The 10,214-nt window shown below is 43.5% G+C and overlaps 1 protein-coding gene across 1 annotated transcript; it reads right to left on the bottom strand.

Annotated features, from left to right (window-relative positions):
* Window positions 1-172: 172 nt before the first annotated feature.
* Window positions 173-7,632, bottom strand: LOC109461920 (extensin-like). Its single transcript, XM_019758401.1, has 4 exons — window positions 7,518-7,632; window positions 2,487-2,559; window positions 734-1,807; window positions 173-429 (listed from the first exon to the last, which is right to left on the bottom strand). Exons 2-4 carry the CDS (start codon window positions 2,536-2,538, stop codon window positions 257-259), a joined length of 1,299 nt encoding a protein of 432 aa, XP_019613960.1. The 5' UTR covers window positions 2,539-2,559; window positions 7,518-7,632; the 3' UTR covers window positions 173-256.
* Between the last annotated feature and the right edge of the window lie 2,582 nt (window positions 7,633-10,214).

Raw genomic sequence — 10,214 nt, 5'->3', positions numbered from 1 at the left:
TTGGTTTGTGAAATGTACAAATAATTTGACTGCAATCATGAAAATTCATCATGTGTAAAGTTATAATTTTTGATCCAACACAAAAAATTCTCTCACCTAGAGCTTTCGACCAGTCACTCTTCAAAGAAGCCACGTGACAAGCCTCACTGGGTCAGTCTACTGAGGAAGACCAGAGTGACTGGTCGAAAGCTCTAGGTGAGAGGAATTTGTTGTGTTGGAACAAAAGTTTTAACTTTAAACAAATCTGATTGCAGTTTTACTTTTTAAATTGATAATTAGGATCGTAGAAGGGGTTTTGGACCCATGATTTGTCTTTGTTCATGATCCAGTAGTTGAGCGGGTGGAAGGGGTTGTAGTACGGCCTGTCCTCCCACACGTACGGGTCCACCTTCGCCATCGGACCGTTACCGTTAGGGGTCTCGGGCTGGCCTGGGGGAAGAGAGGAAAAGAAACTTTTGGTAAAGTTGTCATAATCAATTGGGGTGAAGGTAAAGTACGACACGATCTCTAAGCTGGCTGCAAGAGAGTATCAATTCGAATTCCAACCTTCGAATCCGGTATTCGAATTTTCGAAAGCGGCGCACGCGAAACGCGTTCGAATTACTCTATCGAACATCTGGAAGCCCGTGTGATACCACTAGTTATCACACGGGCCTGAACACCCGTACCAGATCAGAGGCTATGACATAAAAGCAATCATCTCGGCTATTTCCTTATCACCATGACGACGTACCTGGTGATTCCGGTGCTGCTTCATTTTCTCCCTCCGCCTTTGGTGTTTCTTTTGGCGCGACTACAACAGGTTCCTCCGGTTCCGGCGGCACGGGGTCCGGATCCGGTTGTTTTGGCTCCACCTCGTTCGAAAACCGATCCCCACCCGGTACGTATGGGTCATACGGATCCGGTTCCGGTTGATACGGATCTGGTTCCGGTACATACGGATCTGGTTCCGGTACATACGGATCTGGTTCCGGTACATACGGATCTGGTTCCGGTACATACGGATCTGGTTCCGGTTGATACGGATACGGGTCGGGTTCCGGTTGATACGGATACGGGTCGGGTTCCGGCTGATACGGATCTGGTTCTGGTACATAGGGATCGGGTTCCGGTTGATACGGATACGGGTCTGGTTCCGGCTGATACGGGTACGGGTCGGGTTCCGGTTCATACGGATCTGGTTCTGGTACATAGGGATCGGGTTCTGGTTGATACGGATACGGGTCTGGTTCCGGCTGATACGGGTACGGGTCTGGTTCCGGTTCATACGGATCTGGTTCCGGCTGATACGGATACGGGTCTGGTTCCGGCTCATACGGATCCGGTTCCGGCTGATACGGATACGGGTCTGGTTCCGGCTGATACGGTTCCGGTTCGTATGGATCTGGTTCCGGTTCGTACGGTTCATATGGTTCGTACGGATCCTCCTCTTCATCATCATCGTCATCATAATCCTCCCCTTCCCCGTCTTCATACTCCAGCTCAGGAGGCGGGATGTAGTTCGGGTTTATAACATACTCGTTGTTTTTGTCTAGAATCCAGTAGCTCGTGGTGTCAATTTCCGACTCCGGTTGTTTGTCCTCCTCTTCTGGATAGTACGGTTCGTTTTCATCAGGGTAGTACGGTTCTTCCTCTTCTTCGTACTTGTAGTCTTCGTCCTCGTCCTCATCAGGATAGTAGTAATCTTCATCTTCATCCAGGTCTGGTTCAGGAGGTGCGATGTAGTTGGGGTTCACGATATACTCGTCATTCTCATCTAGGATCCAGTAACTGCTGGTATCAATCGCCTGTCTCTTCTGGATTGGCCCTGAGAAGAGAAACAACAACAATTTATTATCTTAAATAATAATAATGAATAATAATGGTTTATTGGCCAAATATCACCCGTGCAATCGCAGCCTTATAGTGCTGAATCTTGAAACGTTCATCTGTGTTGGTAGAAACACAAAGTGGAGTTGTTAAGTCGGTACCGCCCCCTCCCCATATCAACCTTCGAACCAACCGGGACGGGGGTCGTTACCGACTTCCGACGAACTTTGACCCAGTGCTGACGTCACACGTGGGTTAAAAGTCACATGTCTACAGCACTTGGGTCAGAAAACTGCCGAAAATTCCGGTGAGTCAATTTTCTTGAGTTGGAGAACAGTTTAATTCTCTTCATAGATAATGTGGGTAAGTCTAATTTCTTTTGTTTGAAACTACAGTATAAACCGTCTTTGTTGACACAAAAAGTACAGTGACTTTCGTAAGGTGTACTACAACTATTTTAATTCAATTGTAACAATACAATACACTGGCCACCCAGGCAGCATAGCTGATTTCGGGTGCCAAACAATACAAAGATTAAACATACACAATATAACATACTAATACAGTAAACTATACTACAACTATACATGCAAGCAAACAAGTGGATACACATGCGTACAAGGAAGAGAAGGACACGAAATCTGTGAGAAATCTAAGACATCTTAAGAAGTTTGTACCTCCACAGACCAGCCCGAAGAGACAGAGGGACACGACGAGCCAGGTTGTCATGACGACAGCAAGTTCTTCCTCCTGCAAAAAAGTCACGATGCAAATATAAGAATAGACATTCCAAACATTAGCTATTCAAAACATGTTCTCACCAATTTATAACCTTACTTAGCATAACACGCGTACATGCTCCTGCCTTCTCTTAAAGTTCAACCACTGAGTATTAGTGCCATCTGCCAGGAAAATGGAGTACTGCAGCTAATTACGATAATGATTTATAGAGCCAAACGCGAGGAAGAAACCACCAATTGATCAATAAAAACCAAAGGCCACCATTCTTCCATTGTACAATACAGGCCCCCTCTTTATATACCTATTTATTAAGATAAACACAGATAAACTGAACTTCTAACAGCAAAGCAAACACGTTGTTGCTTTTTTTTTTTACACCTAACCTGCAGCTGTTCCTAGAAAGAGTTTCTAAATTAAGAATATCTCCTTTCGTATAGTCTTTTTATTCTCGCGGTTGAAGCTGTCATCGAATATTAGGCGGTGAACATGTGTTGTTTATAAGTCCGTATTGTGCTAGTTCTGGTCACAGTAGCGTGATATAAGCTCCCGCGTCTTCCCTGGTCGCCCCTTTCCCCCCTGGGAATTCTTGAGACAGAAGGTAAGAAAACTTGACGGATGGCTGTGTCTGGGGTGAAGACACACGTGTCAAGTTTAGACGTGATCGGGAAACTGAGTAGCTCCAAACCTGGCGGACAGACGGGACGCGCTACCCTGGGTGCCAAACTAGTATCGGGCCGTTAGCCGTTTTCCTTCGGCAGCCAAGAGCCCTTCACCCGCCTATCTAAATGACCGCTACGGGGGAGTTGAGCCCGGGCTAGTCTCCCCGTAGCGGTAATTTAGACCCGCGGGCGAAGGGGCTCTTGGCTGCCGAAGGAAATTGCTAGCGGCCCAATACTAGTTTGGCACCCAGGGTAGGGACGTGCATGTCACAGTAAGGGAGGGAAAGTTTTGCTCTTCTTACCCAAACTACGGGCAACTTTTATACAACATACAGGAGATTAAACAGAGATAGAGGCAGGTTTAGAACGATCTTTTAGAAGGTACAAAATCATCCGGTAGGAATGAAGTTGTGCCAACTTTCAAACACAATGCAACGAAAGGCTTTCAAGAAAATTGTTAAGCGTCATCCGCAATGTGGCGAACTGAATTTTATAAAAACAATATTAAATGTCCATCTAACGTCTACTAACACAATTTCACCAAGTCACATAATATAATATACAATCCGTGAAATATTGCATCGAGAGAGATTTCCAACGTAACGTCCACTTTAGTATGATACACTACTGCATATATAAACCGTGCTGCACTAGAGCTGCCCCATACACACTGCTTTTACAAGTGGTGGATACACGTTAGTCTCCACCAGACTCCTTTGCAGGCTGAATAAAAAGGAGAAATCGGGCTAAAAGGAATATCACTGGCCAGGGAAGTTAGCCGGCCATATAGGGCCCAATTTGCGTGCACGGAGCCTGTTCAGGTAAATTTAGCCTGCAAAGGCGTCTGGTGGAGACTAGAATATGTAATCTATATAACCCGGCAGATAAATAAAAATGGGGTTTATGTGGGTCATTGTAAACTTTATATATGGTTCGTAGGCCACGGTCGTTACAACATGTCCACCCCATCCCCATGTAGTTTTTACAGTGACCGGTGCCTACCACAACCCCAGAGTGTGGACCGTCTCAGTCTACAGAAATGACAGATAAATAAAAATCGGGTTTATGTGGGTCATTGTAAACTTTATATCTGGTTCGTAGGTCACGGCCGATTCAACATGTCTACCCCTGACCCCTTGAAGTCTTTACAGTGACCGGTGCCTACCACAACACCCAGAGTGTGAACCGTCTTCTACAGAAATGACAGATAAATAAAAATCGGGTTTATGTGGGTCATTGCTTTATATATGGTTCGTAGGCCACGGTGGTTACAACACGGCGACCCCTGACCCCTTGAAGTCTTTACAATGAGCGGTGCCTAATACAACCCTCAAAGTGCGGACTGTCTTCTACAGAAATGACAGACCCCGTGACAGACCACCTTCGCGGCTCCTCCAACGTGTACCAGCTAAGATGGCGGGTCGTAAATCTTCTCCTGTGAGACGACAGGTATTTATTTTTGGCGCAAACGACACCAGACGGGTCAGGATGACTTCGGAAGCGTCCCGTCTGACAGAGAACATGTGTCGACCATGTGTAGGGGCAACGCGCCAAGCACTGATGGGGTGGTGTCACCCTGCCAGTTAGTAAGGAAGGTCCCTGTCATGCTCTCCAAGCAGAGGTTTAGACTTAGGTTTAAATTTTATTACGTTCGCCAATTAGAAGTGTGTGTTTGTGTGTGTGTGTTTGTGTGAGAGTGTTTGTTTGTGTGAGTGAGCAAGTGAGTGAGTGTATGTGTGTGAGTGTATGTGTGTGTGTGTGAGTGAGTGTATGTGTGAGTGTGTTTGTGTGTGTGTGTTTGATTTAGAAAAAATAACACTTATGAGTGTATTTGTGTGTGTTTGTGCATGTGTGTGTGTGTGTGTGTGTGTGCGCGCGCGCGCGTGTGTATGTGCGTGTGTGTGAGCGTCTTTGTGTGTATGTGTTCTTGTGTGTTCTTGTGTGTGTGTGCGTGTGTGTGTCCGTCCGTCCGTCAATTAAACATAATAACTCGAGAAGGTTTAGATTGTCTTGATGTTTGATTTGGTAGGTGAGTAGGTCTTGATAAGTGTTATTTTTTCCTAAAACAATGCCTCAGACGCAGACGACACAACCTAGCCAACCAACCAACACCCAACCACTAAGCCTGTGTGTTCAGCCAAAGAGATATTATATCAGCTATACAGATACAGGAAACTTCCAACTGTGGTATGCAGAAGGGTACCGGTGGCAGGATATAGTCGGCTACTCAGAAGTTCAAGACAAGGCAACGTGCCAAACGCACATACGGGGGAGTTTACCGTGATGCCAACTTGAACCGGCTAAACCCACAGGATGTCGCATAGAGCTGGCCAACAGATAATCTAGTTTTAACACCAAGTAGATGAACACGCAGGAATTTTAAGTTTAGAAAGATGATAGAACTAGAAATGTACACATTTAAGATCATTTAAACTACCTACACCAAGCCTTGTATTTCAATCTATTAAAAACAGTGCAGATTTAACTTAAATTGATAAAAGATTATATACATATCATGATAATCTAACGATTGTACCTATTACTACTTTTATTCATACCTCTTGTGCCATCTTTTTGTCATAACATTTATACATGAGAAAAATAGCCTTTAAACGTTAGTCGAATTTTATGTGCCACGTGGCTCGTCAAATGTAAATTGTTCAGCTATTTAACTCATACGTTAAGATATCTTTCTATTTCCTGAAGATTTAAAATACTGGTGCGTTCATGAATTTTGGCTCGTAAGTGTTGTGACAAAAGTCATGGCTGAAGACCAAGGAAAGAAGTGCGCCCAACTAAAGCCAAGAGTTAAAACAACACGAAAGAAATTTACAAGGTCCGGATACGATTACAATCCCTTATCATAATAAACAACTACTTAAGTTCCAAGGGTCAGGGTGTAGCAATCGTAGGGAATAAATTTGCAAAGTAAGGAAAACTAAAGATAGGAATTATCTATATCAGGAATGCTGTGAATTGAATTTAAAATCGTCAATTAGATTTGGGATAGCTGGCTCGGAGCATCTTTTGTTTCTATATTCTTGTTCTTTGTAGCTTTGTAGTTTCTGAACTATCCCAATCATTGTGACACTATAAATGTAGCGCATGCACGTATCTTTCTAAAATTATGAAGAATCAGTACGTTTTGAGCAATAAAGTTTGACAATCGTTTCTTAATCTTCCTAATGTTAAGGTTAGAATTCCAAAACCGGGGCCTACTTCGGAACAAAAATATGATATAAAAGACCACAAAACAGAAAATGTTCAAAAATTAATCTTGAGCACTGTTTGTGTATAGTCGTGATATAAATTGTATCGCGCAAACAGCCCGGCCGGGCCCCGGTTTGAAACCGTGACCTTAGCCTAACAGATCTGGGTACATGAACTTCTCTGAGGTACTGGTTATGATTAACAGCGGCCAAGTCCAATCTGCCATCCAGACAGCCGATTTCCGTTAAACCTGTCCGGGTGTTGGATGGCGAGTGTTGAGCACGAGCCAAGTTCAAGGTTGGAAGCCACGTTGCTGCTTTCTCGTAAATGTATCAATTTAAAGAGGATGCAGCAGTATGTGCTAGAGTTATGCACCGTAAACTAATTTGTAACCGTAAAACAATTGTGGCTGCTCACAGTTTTCGGTTAAAGCAGGACTAAAATTATTTGAGTGGCATCACGGAAATTGTTGGCCAAATGATGACCGCAATGCATTGGTGTGGTTTCTTGACCAACTAAAAAGACCTCTCTGTACTCTCTCTAAGAATCTTTCTTTAGCTTAGATTTAAGATCAAGGTGCACTGGTTTGGACGTCCCCGCCCTTTATCTGTATATCTAAGTATCACATTTGAAAGCTTGCCTATTCTTTGATTATAAGATAGCTTAGGCATAAATTCTTGCTAAGTTATGTGGTTAGATAAACGGCAGTTTTCGATAAGTATATGACTTAGCGATCTCCTCAAAGCTGCTCAGTAATACTAGAAGCTGTTCTATTTATATACAATCAGTCATTCTATTATATACAATCGACAATCGTTAAAATTAACGACTCAATTTACAGAATCCCTGAACCGTGGCAACAACGTTCTGACAAGTAGAAAAACCAGACGACCATTTTGAAAAGTTGGACGTGAGTATTATGGGTACTGACAAGTCCACATCATCATAGCTTGCGGCAAGAAACTCAGTACAGTAACTGCAGAATTATCACATTTGTAAAGCACAAAACAGTGTATCTCTGGCGGAAAGACAAAAGTTGTAAATCTCACACGTTTCATGAAGCTAAAACAAAAGTAGACAGACAAAATTGGGACCTACCTTCTTCTGTCTCCGTGTTAAGGTGTTGGAGTCTTGTGACGTGCTATTCGGCTGGGCTGGCGGCCCTTCGAGGGGTCCATATACCGTAACTTGGCACAAAATTAGCGCGCGTCTTTTAAACCGACAGGGGGTTGGAGCCAATATCTTACGTAACGCTTCCTGTAGGTGACGTACTCGTCTTTTGTATGTCCGGCATGTGCGTTTGCTTACCCGTTTTCTCAGAATCCTTGGCGGAAAAATATACCGTTGTTCTACAAGAAGTGTATCATTTTGGCGTAGTTATACTGTGCTTACTAGTTAAGCTTTTCTTTAAAATGACCAAAAACAAACTGTGATGTTATATCTTAGAGGAACACAAATTTATGTGCGCGTTTTGGTATTTAAAGTGTCAAACGAAGGGTTTTAAGTGTGGGTACGGGGTGAAGTTATTTGCAGGAGTACGGTAGGGAATTTATGGCAGTGTGAGTTGGACAGACAAACTCAGCGGGGCCAGCGCAGAGTCTGTACGGGTGACACACTTCTGTCAACGCACGGGCCGCGGTATTAAACCGGCTCCCGCTAGTTCTGGATTTGATCTTCAACTCCAGAGGCACACGGGATAAATAAACACAGGCTTTGTGAGATACCAACGTTAATGTTGAAATTGACATATTTTACTTGATTGACTGAAATTGCAACAGTGCAATACACGCGGAACAGAGGCAGCTGTTGCTGGTGTTGTGTTCCACACGTAGAAACGAATACTGGACATACAATACTCATTTTCACTTGAGTCTAGTGGGGAAAGTCGTGTTAAGTGCCTTTCCCAAGGGCACAAGATAGGTGGCATGTCAGGACTCGAACCCGGGACCTCTTGGTTCCAGGAAATAACCAATACACTGTCACCTTTTTGCTACCTTTTCTGCGACTTAGCAAGTCACATTCACGACCGTACCAAGAATCCTCACTAGTTCGTGCGACGTACTGACCAGGCCATGAATTGAAGTCCCAAATTCATCGCAGGCCCAATCTGGTTTTGGTGTTGACCTTTTAAGTCACTCGCAGAACCACAAAATGAGCTGTAAGCACAGGCTTATCTAACGTACAGAAGCTGGTACAGATTTTACACTCAATCAACTCGAAGCAAAGCCTACACATAAATATCGTCGCTAGACAAGTTGAAGGGTTGAAGGCCATTCAAGTTCAGAAAGACACGAAATAGATCAGCAGTTCATCACTGCTACTCTTACAACCATGAGCTAACACACTCGGTCTACAGTATTTTTACTGTCACTCGAAACTCTTAAATCCTTCCCTTAAGTGCTGGCGCGCGCAAAACTACACGTAGGTCTGGAGTTGATCTTAAAGTTCTGAGGGGCGCGGACTGGATAAGCCTGTATTGTATACAGTTATCGTGGCAGAGGCTAAGACAAACTTTACATTCCTCAAGATCCGCGTTAAGTCTAGAGTTTACCGAGCGACTTCGCCTCAGTTGTAGATAAAGTGCGGGCAAAAGGAGTTTGTTACTATTAAAGGTATAGATGGGGTGGTTTTAAAATCGCGTTGCCCGGTGTGCATTGGCTATTTGGCGTGTCTTTTCTATTAAATCTGTTGCACAAATTATTTCTAAAACAATTCGGGGATTCCTAAATATTTCTATTGAATTTCGCGCCAAACCGCAAGTTTTTCTGATCCGTTCACGTATATAAACTTCATTCTTGACACTTGGGTGAAAAAAAGAAGCACAGTCGGATCAGCAACCAAGTGTAGTGTGTCCACGGTCATTCGTGAAATACTCGATCTATTGACATTTCTGCAGACACCGACTCACAGAAGTGAGACCTTTGCTGAACCAGGCGTTACTCGAAGTTTGCTACCCCCTCTCTACTATACTATACACAAGTTACTGTAGTATTTCAAGATAAAGTAGATCACTACCCTGTACCAGGCATGTAAAACTAACGTTAAATAGAACTGAGATTTCACTGCAAAACACCGTAAAGTTAGATTCTATTGAAGAAACAAATAATATCAGGAATAATATTAAACCTGACCTGATCCAATGTGCATAAAACAGAAAGCTGCACAACGCCACAAGTCACAAATTGTATGTAAAATATGATGATAAATTTGAACTGATGTACACTTACATCTTAACTAGTAACCACCTCTGTTTAAAGACCACGTGCATTTATATGGCTATAGTATTGTGGCTGAATATATGTGCCTGTATATATATCTTGGTCACTGTCTAATAATCATTAAAAAAATTATAGTCAAACTTGACACAAACAATAAGAACCCTGTAAATAGTAAATATATAGTGGCCACCTGTTTACTACGACCAAGTCCATTCGGAGGTCGCTATAGGTAGGTTTGACTGCATTAGAATGAGCAGATTTACTGTGCTGCAGTACCGCCTATGGCCGATAGAAGGGGTTTCTGGCCCATGACCCGTCCTTGGTGAAGATCCAGTAGTTGTCTGGGTGCCAGGGGTTGTAGTGCGGGGCGTTGCGCCACACGTAAGGCACGATCTGCACCACATTGTTGTTCCCGCGAGGGGGCGCCGCTGTCACAGGTGCTGGAAGAGAGATGTAAGATAATTTGTCACTATCTTTTGCCTCCTACATCACCAGTTACCATGGTAACAGCCGTCTGGTCCAGGTCATTAACCTTATGTGATGGAGAAGAAGAAGAAACAGAACAAGAACAACATTC

The sequence above is a fragment of the Branchiostoma belcheri genome, unplaced genomic scaffold (assembly GCF_001625305.1).
Source record: "Branchiostoma belcheri isolate BF01 breed outbred unplaced genomic scaffold, Haploidv18h27 scaffold97, whole genome shotgun sequence".
In the NCBI taxonomy this organism is placed as follows: Eukaryota; Metazoa; Chordata; class Leptocardii; order Amphioxiformes; family Branchiostomatidae; genus Branchiostoma; species Branchiostoma belcheri.
Note: the sequence above shows the minus strand (reverse complement) of the source record. Positions and strands in the feature narration are given on the sequence as shown.